The sequence below is a fragment of the Chrysemys picta genome, chromosome 1 (assembly GCF_011386835.1).
Source record: "Chrysemys picta bellii isolate R12L10 chromosome 1, ASM1138683v2, whole genome shotgun sequence".
NCBI lineage: Eukaryota > Metazoa > Chordata > Testudines > Emydidae > Chrysemys > Chrysemys picta.
In genome coordinates, this window is record NC_088791.1 from 256,079,079 (window position 1) to 256,101,427 (window position 22,349).

The 22,349-nt window shown below is 40.6% G+C and overlaps 1 protein-coding gene across 1 annotated transcript in view; it reads right to left on the reverse strand.

The window, feature by feature from the left end:
* The window catches only part of TM9SF2 (transmembrane 9 superfamily member 2), a 62,049-nt gene that overhangs the window by 14,803 nt on the left and 24,897 nt on the right, over positions 1–22,349 (reverse strand). The window contains exons 6-14 of the mRNA XM_005303892.5: positions 21,858–21,982; positions 20,533–20,644; positions 15,265–15,344; positions 15,053–15,161; positions 5,703–5,835; positions 5,305–5,424; positions 2,703–2,760; positions 1,899–2,058; positions 195–346 (exon numbers count right to left, since the gene is read on the reverse strand). Of these exons, the coding sequence (XP_005303949.2) occupies positions 195–346; positions 1,899–2,058; positions 2,703–2,760; positions 5,305–5,424; positions 5,703–5,835; positions 15,053–15,161; positions 15,265–15,344; positions 20,533–20,644; positions 21,858–21,982 (1,049 nt within the window). The remainder of the gene's footprint in view (positions 1–194; positions 347–1,898; positions 2,059–2,702; positions 2,761–5,304; positions 5,425–5,702; positions 5,836–15,052; positions 15,162–15,264; positions 15,345–20,532; positions 20,645–21,857; positions 21,983–22,349) is intronic.

The window sequence follows — 22,349 nt, forward strand, 5'->3', positions numbered from 1 at the left end:
CTACACACATGGACAAAAATAAAACAGCATGGAGTGCTTTCTGAGTGGCAGAATATTAAATGACAAACATTTTCATTTCTTGTGAAATGATCAGTACTTTAGAAAACACTACGGGCGGGCTCAAGCTCTCTAAAGAAAAGGTTCAAAGAGAAAAGTTACAGCTTATATGTTGGCGTTCAAATAAGTTAACTCACCAAATACTATTTAGAATGAAGAAAAGTTGTATAAAGATGCACCCGAAGGGCAGAATCCCTCCCATGATAATGCCAGGTAATGGTTTTGTGTAGAATGATTGTTCAGGAATCTGACGAGGAATCTGATTGGTACGAACTGGGTGTTCAATAGCCTTTAAAGAAAAGAAGAAAAGATTCCTAAATATGTAACAATTAAATACATTTGACACTAGCAGTAGCAAAAATCTACTTAAATTTGTATTTAACAACAAACTGGTGGCCGCCTAGTACCATACTGTCATTGTTTCTAGCAGCCCAATTGCCAACAGCCTCAGAGCAAACGAAAATAGTAGGGTTGTCAAGAGATTAAAAAAATTAATAGCGATTAATCACGCTGATTAACAACAACAGAATATCATTTATTTAAATATTTTTGGATGTTTTCTACACTTTCAAACATTGATTAATTACAACACAGAATACAGTGCTCACTTTATATTTATTTTTTATTACAAATATTTGCACTGTAAAAAGCCAAGAGAACTATCATTTTTACAGTGCAAATATTTGTAATAAAAATATAACGTGAGCACTGTACACTTTGTATTCCGCGTTGTAACTGAAATAGACATTTGAAAATGTAGAAAACATCCAAAAATATTTAATAAATTTTAATTGGTATTCTATTGTTCAACAGTGATTAAATCACAATTAATTTTTTTATACTTGATTAATTTATACTTAATCGCGTGAGTTAACTGCAATTAATCGACAGCCCTAAAAAATAGGTAATAGACTTCTTGAAAGATTACTGTTAATGAAGATGTAGCAACTGATCTCTTGCTACTCTCCTTGTGTCATACTGCCACAGTTTTTATCAGCTCAGGTACTGAAAGAGAACCCCCCCTTGATTTCAGAGGGGAACTCTCAGATGCAGAATAAACTGTTCTTCCCAATCTAAAATAGCCCTGTTCAGTCAACTTTCAGGGCATGCTGCAAGGAGAATATGGTAGTGTGAGCTGCTGAGAATAAGGCCTGTAGGAATTAGGTCTGCGTGGGGGGAGGGCAGTTTTGCAGGGTGGGTGAGTGGTATTTAATATAATTTTTGTTCTTGTAATTAACTCATCAAGGGAACCAACAGCTTTGGATAGGAGTCATTTTTTATTTTTGCATAAATCCACATAAAAATAAAGGCCACACAAATGATTATGCTCTATGGCCCATGAAGTCTTCCTTTTTAAGGTATCGATCTTTGCCACATGAGAAATGGCCTTCTACAGTGTCTCACTTAGGGAAGTGGAATACCAAAAGATTCCACCATAGGCCTCGTCCCTTCCTCAGATTCTGAACTAGAATTAAGAACCATAGAAAAAAAGCAAGGAAGGAATAATTAAGGAATCCAGTAAGTGGTTACCCTCATACCTGATTCAATCAACAAAACTCACTAGGAATTAAAGAGAAGTCATCAACACCCAGAATGCCCTAAAACACTGCTTAATCTAAAGAAGCCTCAGGAGTCAAATCCACTGATCACAAAGACCTAACATTAAATTAAGAGAGACCTATTCATTGTCAAATATCTAAAGGGACTTGAGAAACTGTCCGTGGAATCCCAAGATCAGTTGAATGCTAATGGAATCGAGCCGGGCTGGAGGTGGATCACTTTTGGACTCTGTTACCGCAATAGCCACAGTACATGCAGTTTACACCCACATAATCACTTACATTTTTCTTAAAACCAAAGTAGGCACCAATAAATGTCAGTGGCACAGATATGCAAAACCAAAGTGCCAAAATAGCAACCAAAGTTCCAAAGGGAATAGCTGCTGAAGATCCTTCTCCCCAAAGAATGAGGTTCATGATAAAGAAATCCGCAAATACAATTCTGAAAAATATACAACATGCTTAAAAATAAAGAAAGAAACAGGAATGCCCAATAATATTTATATTAATATTATTGAAACCATATTACTGTATTAATATCTTAGTGTAATATACATTAAGACCAATTGACACAGAAAATATCAAATGAAGAGGTCAAGCTAGTCTTTCTTTCTTAGCCTAGTGGAATTCAACTCCAGCAGGAGCTGACGTTCCAACTAAGCTGTTTCAAATATATGCCTGTCATAACTGCACTTCAGGGGAAGACTGCTTGCTGTGATTAAGTAGAAAAATTTAACACAAGGGTTGTACAGTATGCGACACCATATAAGACCAACTACAGTGTGGTCTAAGAAACAGCCTAGAGAGTAAAACAAATACATGAAAAAAAAAAAAAAGTGTGCCTGGTCAGAAACTTACTACTGTCATGCTACTACTACATAATCAACCTTTTCACATGGTGAGAGTAAACAAAAAAGATAGTGCGCGCAATTAGCACATTTGTCTTTGTCAAATGCACCTTGCTGTTCATGTGGCTTCTGGCACGAAAAGAAGATGTAGTAGGTTTATAGCTATAACTGAAGCTTTAAAAATTAGCTATATCAGAAATGTAACAAGTATAAATAGTCATTTAGAGATTTAACTTACCCAGGACAAAGGAATGATGTCAGCAGGACATTTGTTTTCCATTTCTCACCACCAAAAGCTGTATTAAAATATTTGATAGCTATCAAAATGTGCATTAAGTGCACAGATTACAGTTTATTTTAATAGTACATTATTTAACAGTTATACTTAGGCAGGCCAGCAGAACATTATTTGAACTCCAGTAAATTAAGATCAAAACATTACACTAAAAATATTTAGTTATGGAAAACTGATTTTGCTTTATTGCTTTGCTCCTCAATTACACAGCTTCCTATCAAAAGAAACATTTAAGACTACAATCATGAAAATGAAAATAAATAAGGTGTCAAAATTGTTATTTTATTATATACACTTTTCCCCTCCTCCCTATAAAGCTAAATGCATTATGGATAAGGGCCAAACTCCATGTGAAGTAGAAACACTTGCATAAGTAAGGTAAGAAGAATTAGGTGCTTAGTCATCCATAGTGTATTTAACTTAGTACGTTAAAAAGGGAACTTGATTTAAAGGATACTCAAATCATCTTCGAGAATTAAACTTTTTGATCACTCCAGGCTTACACTAGCTTATTTAACATTCAGATTAAGGTTTGATTAGAATAAATTAGCAGTATAAATTACGAATCAAGATATTTTTACATATTTGCAACGATACTGATGTAAACAAAATTTATAGCTAGGAATCTTTTAAAAAATGATCAGTTTAATCATTAGTGGTAAACTCTATCCAAATTTTTAAAGAGCCAACATCAGTGCTCCTTACGAATCCTAGAAATATTACGAAAAGAGCGATATTCAAATACTAAATCAGCTTGGTTTAGAAGGACTTTTAAAGGTGTGCCAAATTTATAAGAATTCTAGTCATATGTGCCAGTAGGACAAACTTCTTGTCTGAATTCAGCAAAGCTGGCAATTTCATCTTAGCTCTGTCATAATAATAATTGTTTTTATTTCAGGAGTCAGGTACGATTACGATTAGATTGTGCTAATTAAGTTTCCATCCTTATTTAGCATGTTGGTAGGAACTGGTAGTGTCTATCAACACTAACTAGTCTCAGCTTGGGCTCAAGTCTTCTAATAAATTGTTTAAATTAATGTCTAGTTCATAATATTTTTAAACTGTATATAGCTTTATATTTCTGCATATTTACAGTGGTTTGAGCATTGGCCTGCTAAACCCAGGGTTGTGAGTTCAATCCTTGAGGGGGCCATTTAGGGAACTGAGGTAAAAATCTGTCTGGGGATTGGTCCTGCTTTGAGCAGGTGGTTGGACTAGATGACCTCCTGAGGTCCCTTCCAACCCTAATATTCTATGATTCTATAATTAAATACTGTAATAAATGTACAGATTTTTAGTTCATGTGATACACTGTGCTGATCACATCATTTGATGAGAATTGCAGACAGAATAAATTGGAATTAGCAAATAGTCACCTCACAGTTTGCTAGTCCAGTAGAGTATCCAAATACTGGCTGACAAGTTACTCTGATCACTAAACCCATTAGGGGATACTACCATTAGCCACCTACTTCCCCAATTACATGGTATTAGGTTTGATGCCATAACCCCTCAAATAACTTTTCTCTTGAAGGGGGAATCAGGACTTGGACAAAAGATTCCTCAATTTATTTTGAACTTTGAAACACCTGCCCCATAGTCTAATCAACTCTGCAGGTCCCTTTCAAACCAACTTGCAACCCTGTAGTCAGGAATGGGGTAAGTTAATGACTATTTTACTACCGCCACTAGTGAACACCCACCCTACAAACTGTAACAAAATGAGACTATTTCCAGAGTACAAACTCCAAAACAGTTTCTGGAAGATGAAAGAAGTCAAAGGCCATTCTGTAACGGGGGGAAATGCCTTCCTAAAACCAGTGTTAATATCCAAAGTGTGCCTGTAGAGACTTAGCACCAGTCAGCCATAAGCAGGTCATATCTTAAACTAAATAAGGCAGGTATGGAAAAGCTTTGGATGCAATGGCATTCTTGGCTCTGTAGCAAGTCTCCCCTGAGGCAGAGGAAGAACCATGTACTTTCCTTCAGCACTTGAATGGGCCAGTTGAGAGATAGAGGGCCAGCTCACTATCATAAGGCACCAAAACACCAGAGGGAAGACCTCCAGGGTCAGCAAAGACCCTATGACATCTATTTCCCTGACTAAAGCAACACCCGAATGAAGAGGGCAGGTATTAACTGAAAAGGGGCAAAAGCTAAACTCTGTATTTTCAAATATATATCACCACCCCCTGCAAAAAATTAAAGCAACTACTGTAATTCGGTAATGTAGGAAAACAATGAAATTATAAAACGGTCAGAAATCACTACCTGCGTATTAACTGAAACATAATGTGTTCCTTCCTATATGAAATTAATTCACATTATGAAAAGACTCACAGGATACCTGTTTTGAGAATATTTTGAAGCAGCTTACTCTCAGGCTTCAAAACACTGAACAATCTAACCATGTACCTGTTCTGTTTTTTTTGTTTTGTCCTGAGGGGAAACAGATACCAAACAATGGGGGGGAAAAAGCCACCACTGTGATGATAATTTAGACTAATGAACTTAAGATCTGTCACCTTAAATAACTTTTACTTACATTTGTAGAATCTGGCAGCAACGTAACCTGCTGGAGTTCCAAGCAGCACCCACAAGACCACAGCACAGGTCATCAATGCTCCTCGGTTAGCAGGCGACAAAAATCCCAGGCAAGCAAAAACTACAAGCACAGATGCACAATTTTAGAAGATTCTTAAAATTATATCTGTGTTTTCTACAGCTAATGTATAATTTATCTCCTGTAGCTTTCTACAGCTTAGTGCCACATATCGACTGTATACACCAACCAGGAAATACAGATATTTTTCCAATTCCAGTTTTTTTAAATGTTATCTAGAAAGGTTTCTTTCATCTCCACTTAATTAGTTTTATGCAATTAGAAGTTAAGGTTATTTTTCTTTTGAAAATTTACTCTTCCCCCAACTCCACACCACTTACACAGAGTAACAAAAGTCATAATCAAGATCTGTGTGCCAGAGCCTAGAAAAACAGAGAGTAGCATTCCTTTTCTTGGGGGCCGGAATATGTCTCCATGAACCAGTTTCCAGCCAAATTCCTCCTGCGCATCTTCCTGAAAAGGAAATATAGCCAGTTTAATGCATTAGATCTCCTTTCAAAAATACTATTTGGTAAAAAACGATATTTAGTTGTCTAAATCATATTTGATACCTAAGAAACATAAGCCACTAATACATAGCACTAACCAGTACAAATTTACTAACACAAAAAATAACATACAGTATTAACACGTGCAGGCATTCAAAAATCATAGGTCAGACCCCCCCTCAAAAAGTCATGTGCAACCTAAAAAGGAAAGATGGAAAAAATATTATATTGGGTTTCCATCTGCCCTTTGATTTGACTATTTAGGGGGAAATCATTCACCCCTAACTAAACTGTATGCATCATTTCAGGTTCAAAACTCAACCTTAAAAAATGCACTCCTTCCCCTTAGTTACTTGGAAGGAAACTTTTCTTACCACTGGGTTGGGGACAGATGACATTCTACCCTATTTCCAACCCCACACATCAATATTGTGTCTCCTTCCTATCTGCCCCAATCTGACAACTGCATTCACACGTACCGACTGATTGTAGCCAAACTGCAGGACTGGGGCCCTAGTCTCCATCCCCATTCACATTCTCCCTGCAGGTTTCAGCTTTTATTCTTCACTCTGCATTCACTTGCCCCCATTATTACCACTTCCTTCCCCTACCTACAACCTTTACACTGTGTTCCTCTATATTCCCCAATACCAATTTCCAAAATAGAGCAGAAAAGCAGCCATCTTTGCTGAAGGCAGTCTAGCTTCAGTTCCACTGGAAATAATGGTAGACAGAAGCCATCATTACCAGAGGCATCCTTGCTGCGACGTGCAAGTGATGTTCATCATGACTGAAGGCCCATTGTTACTCCAGCCCTTATGAGTAATGGAAATGAGCAGCCATTTTGAAAAAGGCAAATTTTACAAGTTTGGTCCAAATCATGAGAGGCTTTGAAATACAGTTCCCCTAGACTTGCAATATTGTAATAAGAGGCAGCAATTCTGCAAATAAACTTCAAGTATGTTAAACCCCAATGAGAACACTTTACATAATTTACAAGAGTGGAATGTCTCAGCCAGATTTTCAGCAGCAATATTGAGGGAAAAAAATGGTAGAGATCTGGCAAAAGCATGTAAAACCAAGAAACTTCAGTTACAGCAGAAACAGATAAGGGCACAACAGGGCAAGATTTTCTAAATATTTATGCTTTACTGAAGTCTATTTTCTAAGACCTCTCTTTTCTTTTTAAACAGTTCAGTTAATGTATTCATTAATGAGGGTGGAAGGAGTTGAGGTTGATCCATCTCACTGAAATGAGCTCAGTGAGCTGGCTATCATATCTGGAATCACAGAAAGGTTATTAGTCTGTTTAAAAAATTACATAGCCAAGGCAGCAAACTGGAAGCTATGCACTAGTGTCATATTTAATTTTAGACTCTGGCCCTTGATGACTGGAGAATTAAAAGTTTTAAATCTTGCCTTTGTCTATCTTAAGAGTTGCATCTTGTATTTTTTTTTCTTTTAAAGTTGAGAAAATGAATCTCAATTTTTTTAATAGGCAAATTCCTAAAAACAAGGGCAAATGATGTAAATTAATCTTAAATATAAGCATCTCAAAAGAGATTTAATTTCCATACTTTTTTTGGTAGTAAATATTCTTCATAGTAATGTTTTTACCAATTAATGGTTTTCCATAGAGTTACTGAATTATTTGGACTGGAAATATGATCTTTGAAAGTTGTGCACAGCAACATGAAGAGAAAAAATTATAATTAAAAAAGTAAGGGTCCTCTGACACCTACATACAAGAGGAGGTTACTTATTGTAACTGAAGGTCCTGCGAGATGTGTGGTCCTTATCTGGGTGGATACACATGCGGATCATGCGCCTGAGTCCAAAACCCACTTAGAAATTCTCCATGAGAATATGGCTTGGCCCCTCAATCTTTCAGCTATGGTGACAAAGACGCCTGGAGACTTTCTAATGGGCTTGATTTGCTACAGGTAGAACGTCAGGGCATGTCTGATGTCAAGGCGTCTGATGCCGAGGAGAGGCATGAGGTTTCAGGAAAAAATATAGGCAAGTGAACTGATTGGTTGATATGGAATTCAGACAGACAATCTTGGAGAGGAATTTGGGGTGTAGCTGGAGGGAGACCTTCTCCTTCTGGAATACTGTGTGAAGAGGGCCTGCCATCATGGCTGCAAGCTCACTGACCCTTCTGGCCAAAGTGATATCTACTAAGAACACCACAGAGGTAGGTCATGGCACATGGTGCCATAGGTTCGAAGGGCGAGTCTGCGAAAGTTGACAGGATGAGGTGAAGATCCCAGTGGGGCATGGCTTTCATGACTGGTGGGAAGGTCCCTTTATAATGCAAACTGTCATTGGGTGCATGAAAATGAGTGTTCCTCCACCAGGGGAAGGTGCTGCTAGGGGTACATGAACAAAGCTCAGAGCTAAACTCAATTTTTTTTAAGGCAAGGAGATATTAGAGAATAATTGGAACGCCCACCGTGGCAAGGGAATGGTGGTGGCAGTGCACCCAATCTGAGAAGTGGCACCATTTAGCATGGAAGCATGTTCCGGTTGACTCCTTCCTGCTTTGGTTAAGGATCTCCTGGACCTAGGCAGAGCAGGAGTGTTTTATGTCCAACACCCATCCAAATACCAGATCATGAGACAGAGTGAGGTCAGGTTGGGATGCCTAAGCCTCCTGTGGTCTTGTGTTAGAAAATCAGGGAATGGGCGGATGCTGATGGATAGGCATGCAGACAGCCTTAGGAGATCAGAGAACCAGCACTGTCTGGGCCAACAGGGTGCTAGGAGGATGATGGAGGCTCTGTCTTGGCAAATCTTCCTGAGAATTAGAGGTATGAGGGGAATGGGGGAAAAGGCATAACAGAGGTTGGCCATCCAGGGAAGCAGAAGAATGTGCCCTAAGTCGCTGCCTATGGCCCCCTGGAGCAGCACATGGGAAATTTTGTCAGGGACACAAAGATCCCATAGGACAGTACACCACTGCACAAAGATGTTGTGTTGTGTATTTCCCATTTGTTGTCTATGCAGACTTCCGCTCAGTCTGTCCTGAGTTCTGAGCACCTGGGAGGTATGAGGTCTGTATGGTAACCAGATTTCTGATACACCAGTTCCACAATCTAACTTCCTTCAAGCAGAGAGGATGAGATATTGCTCTTCCTGGTTTATATATACCATCATAGTGATATTGTCCGATAGGATTTGCACGTGGAGGGAGCATACAAGAGGATGGAGATGGATGGCAGGAGAGAGATGACTTGATCATTGCCTGTTAGGTCCACTCCCTCTGGGGCACCTGGCATTGGCCACTGTCGGTAGACAGGATACTGGGCTAGATGGACCTTTGGTCTGACCCGGTACGGTCTTTCTTATGTTCTTAAGGAAAGTCTTGCGGGCTAGGTGGACTGCTCTGAGCTCCAGGACTTTTATGTGCAGCCTGGCTTCCCCGGTGTCCATGTATCTTGGGCTGTGTGGCAGTCCAAGTGGGCACCCCATGCTGTAAAGGGAGCAACTGTCACTAAAGTGGCCCTCGGTATGGGAGGGCTGAAGGGGGTCCTCACCATGACCATGGTCAAATTCGAGTACCAAGCAAGAGAAGTGAACTCGAGGGAATGGTGACTCTGGAGTCGACGAAGTCACTGGTCGGCCCGTAAGTCGAATGGAGCCCGAACTGTAGGCATCGCAGGTGGAGCAACACATAGGTGCATGCAGCCCATATGGCCCCAGAGGGAAAGGAATTGATGCACCACAGTGCAGAGCTTGTGGGTAAGTGAGCGATCAGGCTGCCCACTATATAACATCTGTCCACTGGAAGGAAAGATCGTGCCAAGACAGAGTCCAGCCTTGCTCCCATGAAATGTAGTTGTCTGTGTGGGTGACAAAATGGACTTTTCTCCGTTTATGCAAACACCTAAGTAGGCAAAGAAGGCACTGAAGAAACTATTGTGAAGGCAAATTCTTGTTGGGATTGTCCTACCAGAAGCCAGTCGTACAGTATGGGAACACCATATGTTCCTGATGTCGCATCTGGTTCTCTATCATGACAAACAACTTTATGACAGTCCGTGGTCTTGTTGCAAGACCAAAGGGGAGGACGCGAAACTGGTAGTGCTGCTGTCCAGTACTGAACCATAGGAACTTCCTCATGATGGTTGAACGTCTATAGGGAAAATCTGCAGTCCTAGACATGAAAGATGTATACCACACTCCCTTCTGAAGAGAGGAGAATATGGATGCCAATGTAATTATCCTGAATTTCAGCTTCCTAATGAAAATATTGAGCTGTCGAAGGTCCAAGATAGGCCTTTCCCCTCCGCCCTTTTTGGAAATGAGGAAATATGGGGAGTAGAACCCTCTTCCCTGGTATTGAGGCAGGACTCCATCACACCTCTAAGGAGTAGGAAGCCTGCTTCTTGTTGAAGAATCAATTGGTTGGAGGGGGTGTGATGTTGCACCCCATAATGCTTTAGAAAAATATGCTTATGAGTGTAAATAGGATATAACTGGAATATGTTTTATGCTAAATATGCCATGTAACATATCTTTGCAAAGGTTATGTTCTTCTGTATGTATTCATCCTATTCATATGCATGTATCATTTTTATATCTGAAGTTATGAGCGTTGGCTCTACGCTTGTTTTTAAAATGTTTGCGGTAGAAAGCACTTAAGGCAGATTTGGTCAACAGTGTGAATGGGTTATTAAAGTAATTGGGAGTACTTGGTTAACAATGGACATGGATAGATGCCAATCCACATCTGAGCTTTCCTGGGAACACCCCTGTAGAGAACTAAGTCATGCATGGACATGTCACTTGCCCATGTGACTCCAAGACTCCATCTTGCAGCTGGGATTCTACACAGGGGGAGGGAGGGGTTTCCACCCACAAGAGAGAAACCATATAAAGTCCTTGGAGACCCCTCCATTTGGTCTTCAGCTGACTCAAGAGGTAGCCTCTCCACCCCCAAAGGATACCTGAAAGAAACTGGAACTACAGGGGGTGTGAGTGATTGCTGGACCCAGACTAGAAGGCGGCTAGACTGCAAAAGAAGCTTACTGGAACATCTCTGAGGATGTGATTTCATCTGTATTCAGTTTTCTTACTGTATTAGGCTTAGACTTGCGTGTTTTATTTTATTTTGCTTGGTAATTCACTTTGTTCTGTGTGTTATTACTTGGAATAACTTAAATCCTAGTTTTTGTATTTAATAAAATCACTTTTTACTTATTAATTAACCCAGAGTATGTATTAATACCTGGGAGTGGGGGGGGGGGGCAAACAGCTGTGCATCTCTCTCTATCAGTGATAGAGAGGGCGAACAATTTATGAGTTTACCCTGTATAAGCTTTATACAGGGTAAAACTGATTTATTTGCTGTTTGGACTTCGTTGGGAGTTGGTTATCTGAGTGCTGGAGACAGGAGCTGTTTTCAGTTAAGTCTGCAGCTTTTGGGGGACATAGTTCAGACCTGGATCTGTGTTTGTAGCAAGCTATCATGTCTGGCTCAAACCAGGCAGGGCACTGAAGTCCCAAGATGGCAGAGAAAACAGGCTCAGAGGTAGTCTCAGCACATCAGGTGGCAGCTCCCAAGGGGGTTTCTGTGATCCAACCTGTCACAAGAAGGTTCTGGGTGAGAGGAGGAAGGATTGTGAGGAGGAAAGGAACTCTATGGAGTATCCGTGATGGATAATCTCCAGAATCCAACTGTCCATGGTGATCCTGCTCCAACTATGAGCAAAGTTGGTGAAGCAGTCACCAAAGATGTGTGGCATCTTTGTGTGGCAAAGTAGGTGGCATTGGTGGTGGTGCCTGGGTTTCAGACTATATGTCAAAAGTGGCTTTTGGCCTGTGGCTGTGAGTGCATGGAAGATGTGGTAGTTGTTGGAGCTGGGAAACAGGCTCTCTGGGATCTTGGTCGCTTGCAAGAAGATTCTGATGGATTTTGGTAGTAGGAGGGATAGGAGGAAGATGGCCATGGTCTGAAGAGCTATTTTTTTAAGTTGTTTTCTCCTGGGGGGCTGGAGCAGGGCCGTCCTTAGGCATACGCAGCTGTGTAGGACACCCGAAAATTTGGGTGTCCACCCTCCCACCTCTTCCTATCCGTGTTCTGACCCTTCCTGCAGGCTCCCACCACAGCTGGCTGCTCCAGCCTGGTGAGTCTTCCTCTGAAGGGAATCTAGTACTTAAAAGTGAAAAAGCCTTCCAGACTGCCAGACCTATTAGCACAACATTGAAGCTGTTAAAGAGCCATTCAAGTGGTAATGAAGCCATTTAACAGGCATTTGCTAACCCCCAGGTATATACTGTCCATTTCTGAATTTACTGACAAAAACAATTGAGCATTACTGTAATATTTACTCAGAACATGCTAGTCTACAGGACCTTAGTTTAAAATTTGTTTAAAAAAATTTCATTAGTGTGTTGCTGAAGATTATAAAAATCACATCTCTAAATAAAAAAAAATAAAAAAAACCTTGCATAGATTTTTAGATGCACAATCTGAATATTCATCTTTAGCCTTAAATGCTTGGATCTTCAGACAGATTTTTAAATAAATCCTTCAAAATACCACCTTATCTAAAATACACATGCGAGGCTGGGCTGCTGTCGGGTATAGGGGCACCAGTTTAATACTGCATAGGGCCCCATAAACCCTAAGGACGGCCCTGGACTGGAGTGTAGATCCCCAAGAACCTCAAAGTGGATCTCGAGTCCTTTAGGGAATTAGAGACTCATCTATTCCGTCATTGAACAGATTGGCCTTATTGAAAGGGAGGTCCTGAATAGTATTTTGGACCTCTCTTGGGAAGCCCAATGACTGGAATCAAGAATCTCTGAGCATGACTAGCCTTGTGGCCAAGGACTGGGATGCAGTCTCACTGCAGTATCCACTGCAACCTGGAGAGCCACCTTTGCAACCCGCCTCCCCTCGCCCACCAAGGACTGGAACTGGGCCTGATCTTCCCCAGGGAGTTGGTCTTAAACTGCACCCGTCTAGTGTAGGTATTAAAGTTAAATACCTGGTAATTGGTTATACAAAGACCTGTGGAGGAGGAGACCTTCCTGTCCAGGAGATCAAGCCTCTTCAACCCTTTATCTGGTGTGGTGGACTTCTGTGGGTATTGCTGAGCCCTCTCTACAACTGCTTGCACCATCAGTGTATTAGGGGCAGGGTGCGTGAAGACTAAATCAGCTCTTTTGGCCAGCACAAAAGAGAGAGTCCCTCTGCTCGCTTCAGGGTGGAGGCATTCAATGCGGGTGTGTGCCAAACCATTCTGGTCAGTTCTAGTATGGCCTCGTTTAGGGAAGGGCCACCCTGTATGGTCCCTGTGGCTGTAAGATGTGCTGGAGATGGTGTTGAGGGTGTTGGACCTTCTCCAATGGAATTTGCAGGTCACCAGCCACCCATTGGAGTAGATCTTGATATTGCCAGTGCTCATCTGGCTGACAGGGTGGCAACAGAATGACAGCATTATCCAGCAATGAGGCAGCTCTGCCTGGAACCAGCATTACCAGCTCAACAGCTTCCTCCTCGTACACCAATGGAACCGGCTGGCAAGAGGAAGAAGAGCGGTAGGACTCTTGCAATGATGCCAGGCACCTGCTATAATGGTCCCAGGGGCCCAGTATGGCCAGAAGAGGGATCCACTGGGTACAGTGCTCCCCACAGGTAGCAATACCAGGCGTCACTGCGGGGGAGGGGGTGGGCCACAGCCAGGACTGCTGCAGCTGTCTGGGCTCCTGTACTGTACCGTAGACATCAGAGGGGCTATTTCCTCTGACTCCTCCGAGTATGATGATTATGCCATTGGAAACAGTGGTACTGTCAGTACGCAGGGGCCCCTGCCTGATGGATAAGCAAGGGGCTTCTCCTGCGACAGTGGTTCGTCTTCCAGGGTAGAAACCTCCCTGAGAACCACTGGGCCCTACAGAAGCAGAGACTGCAGGAAAGGGAGGAAGACCTCTTCTGGTGCCAGAAAAGTCTCCATATGGCCACGGTCTGCAGGGTTCCTATCAAGACACTGGAGGGATCCGGTGTGACCGCTGGAGCTGGCCGGTCTCCATATATTCGAGGCAGTACTGATGGAGTTAGCCTGTTTGTGTCCTGGTAGCATGGGATCCCTTTTCTCCTTTGCCTTACTCTCCAGCCGGGGGACCTTTGGCACCAGTTCTCTTGGATCCATATGCCACATCTCACCCAATCTGGCACCGCAGAGATCTGCCCTTATGCCTACGAGAATGTCTCTTGCTCTCATGAGGAGCCCTGTAACCTGAGTCCTTGGGCTTCAGTGCTGATGGCTCCGCTCCACGGCTCGTACTCAAAGGTGCACTGCTGATGCCACTGTATGGAGGGAGGGAGGAAGGAAGGTGGTCGTCTCCCTGGCCAGGATCAGATTGGGGCCGCAGAGCCTCTTCTATCAGGTGCTTCCTCAGCCTGAGCTCTAGCTTCTTGGCAGGAAGGACTTACAGATGCTGCACTTTGCAGAGATGGGTACCCCACTTCACCCAGATGTGTGCTCCCAGTGAAAAAGCAGTTCCCTCAGATTGGGTGGGTACAGGAGGGGAATTTCTACACTATATTATACTACGTACACTAAGAATTCTAAATTGCAGGATAATATTCACAATATCTACAAGCACTCTTTTATAGCTAAGAAGAGTGAAGGAGGACAGCGTTCCAACTCAGGTCATGTGGCGGTAAGATGGAACTGGAGTGGTGTGGTCATTGTCCCTTATACTTTCGGTCCGGAACATTAGGAAAGATACTGTGCACGTGTGGTCAACGGATACTGCTTGGAAAAACTTCCAGACTCAGGCACACCCTTGTGTGAAATATACATAGGGAATAGCACTCAAAGAAGAAATAAGATTTACAAGGAAGGCAACATGGCTCAAACAAGTTGCAGTCTCCCAGAGAAGGGTCTAACTTTCATCTACAAGACTGTATCTTGGAGCAGTGGAAGTTCCAACCCCAATCTCAAATGTTATAATAGCAAATGATTTCTCAAGAAGACTGATCCTGTGTTATTTAAAGTCTTATATACACACACACGAAACCTAGAAGAACACTAGCTAACATGTGAATTCAGGAATGACAGGTATTAACACAGCAGTTACCCATTCAATAGAAGAAATTTAAGCTGTACAAATTTACATCCTATCCCCCGCCACAGAATAGTGATTTTTAGAAAGGCCAGACTTACAGTAGAATCCATCTGATTATATCTTGCAATGTCTTTATGTAGTGTCCTTAACATGATCATAGCTACCATCCCAGATAGGAAAAGGACAATCACCAGGGAATTCATGATGCTACATAAAGGGAAAAAAAAATCTGCTGTCAAAAACCAACATCTAGTGCTCCAAAAAATGGTCTAGTATGTAACATTTGAAAGCTAAAACTTTCTTCTCTCACCTAAACCACTGAATATGGGTGTGTGGCATGGATTCCAAAATATAATCCCATCTGGATGCCCATTTTATCTTTTCTTCTTCCTGAAAATGAAACATTATGTAAGTTTGTACACAGAAAACAAATTTGTTTCCTAATAAACTTCATCTGAACATTTTTAGATTGAATGTTCTAGCACCATAAGGTCCTCAGGGGATCCTTTTTCACAAGAATTTCACTTTTTGAAAAGAACTATATAAAACATAGGTTGCTATATAAATTATCTAACAAGCCATAACTAATATAACCTTCAATTTATAGCTCAGAGTACAAAGTCACCTGTTTTCCTATTCAAGGTTTTGTTGTTTGGGTTTTGTTTGTTTTTTTCCCCTTGAGAGGGCTTTAAGTGGGAAGGCTATAACAGACTCAGAGGCAGCAGTGGTAGTGACCCAAGCAATGGAAGAGAAAATGAAGATGACCAGACGTGGAAGCTTCAGGATGTACATGATCCTGGAGCAGGTACCTGAAAAAAGTTTCATTTGTATGAAGTGCCGCCTGACAGAGCTGATGGAAGAGAAGATCTGAGTTTCAAAGATGCAGGTGGAAACTATGGTTGAGTTTCGAAGGAGATTCGAGCAGGTGAGGGATAAGGCTGAAGGGAAAAAAGTCAAGACTTGCAGATGCAAGCTGGACTGAAGAACTCTGAGGGGAGACCGCAGGGTAAGGAAAGTGGCTAGTGCAAGCATGTGACTATGAGAACCAAGCAAATTGAAGGAGAAATAGCGCTCAGGAACAGGTTTGCTGAGATGGAGAATGAAGAAGGGGCACAGCAGGCAGTAACAGAAGGTGGGACGACAAAGAAGAGAAGAGCGATGTGGTATTATGCCCCCATATTTTTCATAGAGATATTGTTATGATTATGGCATAACTATGATGTATTTTATACAAAATAAGGCATCTGATATCATTGGCAAAGTTATGATTTACTGAATATGATTATCCTATTTGTATGCATGTATCATTTTGGTATCTGAAGTTAGGAATATTGTCTAGGCATCTATTACAAATTTGTTTACAACTGGGGAACGGCCACTAGGCGGGATGCAATCAGTCTAGATATCTCGCTAGGAAGAGCCATTAGTGAAAACAATAGGCCTTTGAAGATACTAATCACTCACTGAGAAGTCTTCCTGGGGAGGCTATAAACAGCCTCTGAGTTATGGCTGCAGGATCATGTGACCAAGTCACCTGGTACTGGACTCCATGATAATACTAGTATTTTTCCACCATCATCATGGTTCGTTCTTCGCTAACTCCCTGCCCAAGAGAGAAGGTTTCTGGAAACACCTGAGGAACAAAGAGACTGAGCTGGGGGGAGGAGGGAAGGGCTGAGCCCAGGCTAGGAGGTGTCTGGTCTGTAAAAGGAATATCTGGAGTTTTAAGCTGCAAGCAAGTCTCTGCAATCTGCCTAAAACATCATTTAGGGTGCAAATTTGCTACTGTAACCAATTTCTTTAGTATATTAATTTTAGATTGTGTTTTGTTTTATTTGCTGTGTAATCTTTGATCTGTTTGCTATCCCTTATCACTTAAAATCTATCTTTTGTAGTTAATAAACTTGCTTTTGTTTTGTCTTTAAAAAGTGTGTGTGGAAATTCTAACTTGGGGCAGAAAACGGTGTATATTCCCCTCCACATTGAGGGAGATGGCGAATTTCATGAGATTGTGCTGTGTAGTTCTCTGTGGAGTGCAAGATGGTATAATTTTGGGTTTATTCTCTAGAGGGATGTGTGCACTTGAGTACTGGGCAAATCCTTAGCTGAGCCTTCCCATGTAGAGCTGATTTCAGTGTCTGTGTGTTTCTGCAGCTGGAGCATGTTGGTGGGTCAAGCAGGTTCAGTGGTACCCCAGCCCCAGTTGTTACCCTGGAGCTGGGGGGAGCCTGTCACAAGTGGCTAATTCTATAAGAAAAGGGGAAGAGCCAATGGAGATACCCAGAGCTCAGAGCCCTAGGAGGATACAGGATGACTCGCAGAAGCTTGCAAGGGAGAATAAAAGACAAGAGAAGTTGCAGCCAGAAAGAACAGGAGGAAGGCCGGAGAATCACACCATCACCAGGAAAAGGCAGGTCTACATGATTGGAGACTCCCTAAGAACAAAAAGGCCTGTCACCAGATCTGATCCGGAGAACAGAAGGGTGTGCTGTCTGCTAGGAGCTAAGATACAGGATGTGGACCTGAGGCTGAAGAGGATCCTAATGGGAGCAGGAAAGAATCCACTGTCCTTCAAGATTGTCCTTCATGTGGGAACAAATGATACAGCTAAGTTCTCACTGGAACGTATCAAGGGAGACTATACCAAGCTGGGGAAAACACTTAAGGAAATGGAGGCTCAAGTGATCTTCAGTGGGATTCTGCCTGTTCCTAGAGAGGGAGAATGAAGGCGAGATTATGATGATCAAAAGCCAAGCAGAGTTGGACCCTGCAAAGGAAATTAAAACCAATAGTAAAAGGTTCTATAGCCATATAAATAAAAAGAAAACAAGAAGTGGGACTGCTAACCACGGAGGATAGGGTGGAGATTAAAGATAATCTAGGCATGGCCCAACACCTAAACATACTTTGCCTCAGTTTTCAGTAAGATTAGTGAAGATCTTAGAGGTAATGGCGGAGTGGCTAATGGAAATGAGGATATGGAGGTAGAAATTACCACATTTGAGGTGGAAGTCAAACTCACACATCTTAATGGGACTAACTCAGGGGGCTTGGATAATCTCCATCAAGAATATTAAAGGAACTGGCACATGAAATTGCAAACCCTAGCAAGGATTTTTAATGAATCTATACACTTGGGGGTCAGACCCTATGAATAAGAATTGCTAATATAGTTCCTATTTTTAAGAAAAGGAAAAATGTGACCCAGGAAACTACATGCCAGTTAGTTTGACCTCAATTGCATGCAAGGTCTTGGAACAAATTTTGAAAGAGAAAGTAGTTAAGGACATAGAAGTGAATGGTAATTGGGATAAAGTACCACATGGTTTTACAAAAGGTGGACCATACCAGACCAACCTGATCTCCTACTATGAGAAGATAATTGATTTTTTTTAGTCAAAGGAAATGCAGTAGATCTAATCTACTTGGATTTCAGTAAGGCATTTGATACAGTTCCACATGGGAAATTTTAGTTTAATTGGAGAATATGGGAATTAATTGAAAGGTGGATAAGGAACTGGTTATACTATAACTGGTCATATTAAAAGGTGAACTATCAGGCTGGAAGTAGGTTAGTAGTGGAGTTCTTCAGGGACTGGTCTTGGGACCAATCTTATTTAATACATGGCATGTATTTAAAATACACCAGATAAATCTACCTGTCTCACATACAAATTTCAAAGTAATTAGATTCTCAGTTAGCTTTTCAACAATGAACTGAGCCATTTCAAAAACAGTATTATGGACTAATCCTACAAAACTTAAAACTATCCATTTGTAATGAGTGCAAAACATGTGCCTCTTGACACTAAAAAAACTCCTTTGTTTAAAAAAAACACACACAAAAAACAGGGAAGCCACACTAACGGCAAAAGTCTGAGAATGCCTCATTGACAATTTTATATGTTAAGTTTCAGCCCTGATCAAGCATTCCTGGCCAAATATTTAAAACCCTTAGGAACAGAGCAGAAAATATGTTTTCCAGCTTTTTTTACATAAGCATAAAATTTACTTCAAGTTCAATTTGAATGTCCACTTATAGTCTGTACCAAGTGAACATCAGAATGTTTACATATATGGTGAGAGTGATCCAATACGTTTGTTTATATTGTACTATTACAAGCCAAGTGTTTGTCCTCATCTTCAAAGTTCTTGTGGGTTTTATTTCCAACCTGGCCATTTAAGAGAGCATGTATTTCTACATTATTATTAGAATATTATTAATATATATTAATTATATATGTATCTCCATGAACTCGTGGAAAATGGTGTGTGTAATGGGTACAGAAACCATGTTTCAACTAAATTTTAAAGAACAAGGACTCACTTCCATATACAGCTTCATTTCACCATATTGGAACTAAACCCTGCAACAAGCTGTGTAAATTTTAAAGGAACTCAGATTTGTTTAAGCACGTTTGTTCAATCAGGCAGTGGTATAATATACCAAGGTATTATGCTGCTCTTAGAATAAATTTGATATAGCTAGTTTTTAAAAAAATAAATAGCTGTAAATACAAATATTAAAAGTTTCCTCTTATTTTTCCAAGATTCTAAAATAGATATCCACAGTATGACAGTGATAGCTGCCCATTTCAATGCATAAAAGGTGTGTGTGCATTTGGGCAGACTCCAAACAGAGGCATTTAAGCTAGAAAAATGAAACTTGACAAATGCTTCCTTAAGATGATTAATATGTGAAGATAAGGATGATCTCCAGTCTTCCCAGCAACCCCTGTCTAGTTCTTACACACCACAGTAAGAGGGACCTTAGAAATACTTAACATTCCCATACTTTGAGGAACCTTCCTTCAAAAGGTTACATCAAAAGCCATATCTTGTGCCATCACCCTGTCCCCATCAAGGGCATTCCAGTGGCTGTGCTTGTGCTCTAAAAAGGAGAGCAGAGGTAACAAAATAGTTGCCTGATTCTTTGCAGTTATACATGTGGGAGAAGGCCTGGGAGGAAAGAAAACTAAGGGCTTGTCTACACTTACCGTGGATCGATGCTGCAGCAATCGATCCACCAGGGGTCGATTTAGTGGGTCTAGGGAAGAACTGCTAAAATCGACTGCCGATAGCTCTCCTGTCAACCGCAGTAGTCAACTGAAGCTACATCGACTCCACCTACATTATTCACGTCACTAGAGTTGCATAACTTAGGTTGACTTAACCCCATAGTGTAGACCTGCCCTAAGAGCTAGCTGGAGAAGAGAACCATCAGCCCTGATATATCTGTCACACTTAGTTCTTTGTTGAAAAAGCATGACTGGTTGGATTTAGTGTTTGGTAGATTACGTTTCTACACAGTGAAGCTACGCAGACATGAAAGATGAGATTTCTCAATCCCCATTTAAATTAATGGGAGTTGGGTAGTTAAATCCCCTAGTCAACTATGAAAATCTCAACGGAAGACCACAACATCCTAATCTGAAAGGAGTTTTATTTTTGAACCATGCTATTGAAAAGAGCCTGATAATATTTTGGAGTAATTTTAGCCACTCATCTTTTAGAACTCCTAAAATATCAATGTAAGCAATCTGATAGAGTGAGGCCTCCAAAACAGAAAAACACTCACCTGAAAGCTAACTGAGTAGGTGTAAGCAATTTTGATCTCCCCATTAGCCTTGTTACTTATACCCATAGGTGGTCCTGAGCAGTCAGGGTTATCTATATGTGTATGTTTGAAGCTGTGGGAAGGAAAATATATACAGATATTTATATAACGTCTTATAAATTTATCTAATTATCAGTCTTACAAGAACATTCATTTAATGTTACATATTTTGTAATTTTAAAGACCTTCAATTATCAACTTCATTTAGGATTCTTCTTTTGAATCAGATTTTAAACCAAAACTTTTTTAAAAATAAATAAGTTACAGCAGTTGCAAGGAGTATATACATACACAAAAGTGTGGTACTTTTTACTACCTAAAAACTGTTTTGCTAAACTGACTCAGAAGTTTGAAGATTACATGCTATCATTTCTTTACTTTTTCACATGGAATGTAGGTTAAGGTTTACAAAACATTTTATTTTTCTGAATAGAAAATAGAAAGAAAAGGTCACTTAGTTATGTTGTACAAGATAGGACTTCCTAACTTTGCTGTCAAAACAGTTAGGTGGCCCAGAACAAAAAAAAAAAAAAAAAAAAAAAAAAAAGTATTTTTTTTAGTATTTGACCTGCAAGACAGCAAGCTCCATTATATTAACAGGGAAAAGGAAAGCAACAAAAATAAACCGGGGAAGAAGGAGAAGAGAACACTAAGTTGTGGGAGGGTCATAGAATTGAAATACATGCTTCTTCATACTGCTGTTCGTAGAAAACAGGAAAATTAAACTAGTGTAGAGGAGGCACCACTGTATTAGACTAACACTTAAGATGTCAAAAGTTGAACTATACTGATTCACCAGTGTCCAGGGCAGGGGTAATGTGTTCTATCGTACAATAAAATGCAACCTCGCTCCACCCCCTGCCAACTGGCAAATTGAGAATCCCACACTGGGAGTATACCACTACCATGAGATGTTTTCAATGCACTGGAGACCGAAATAGCAGATTAAGGTTCCTCGTCAGTAGAATGATCTACTGCGTTAGAACATACTAGGTCAGGTCACCTTGGTTACCAGGAAAGCCAATTTGAACTTTATATATATATATGTGTGTATGTGTGTGTGTATATATATATATATATATATATATACACACACACACACACACACACCCTGCACCTATAACAGGTCCATGATGTGGAATAAGTTTCCTGTGGGATACTCAGGTTGCTATGGATTTCCCAGTTTTAAACACAAACTGGACTAGAGCACTGACTTAGTTCTTGTTATAGGCCCTAATGCATTTGTTTAACAAGTAATTTTAAAAATCCATTTTAAAGGCACTCACCTTTTTGGTTCAAGTTTAGCAGCTACTAGTCTTGCTCCTACCGCCTCCTTTTCTACAACATGGTAGAATATTTTAATATCTACATGGTTGAATATGTAAAAGGTATCTTCTTCACGAAACTCTGCCTGTGGACCAAAATACAAGATTAAAGAAACCAAAGATATAGAACTATTCTACAATTTAAGAACAGAAGCTCAAAACTGCATTTCAGACAGACTTGTATTCACTGTTTTTTAAAGGGATATACTGCCCAAGTTAAAAGCCCCCAAATTCTCTTACAAGGTGTATTGAAGGTTCTGGAAATGCACAAGCAAGCACTTTTTCCTGCGTTACCTTTTTAATGGAGGCACTTCAAGAGTATGTGAGCTTTATTTGAAGTATCCAGATCACCATTCTCAAATGAATCTTAACTGAAGAAAAATATTGGACTATTGGGGACTTCCAAGTGGACCAATTTTACTAAGAGGTTATATATAGAAGCAAATAAACTAG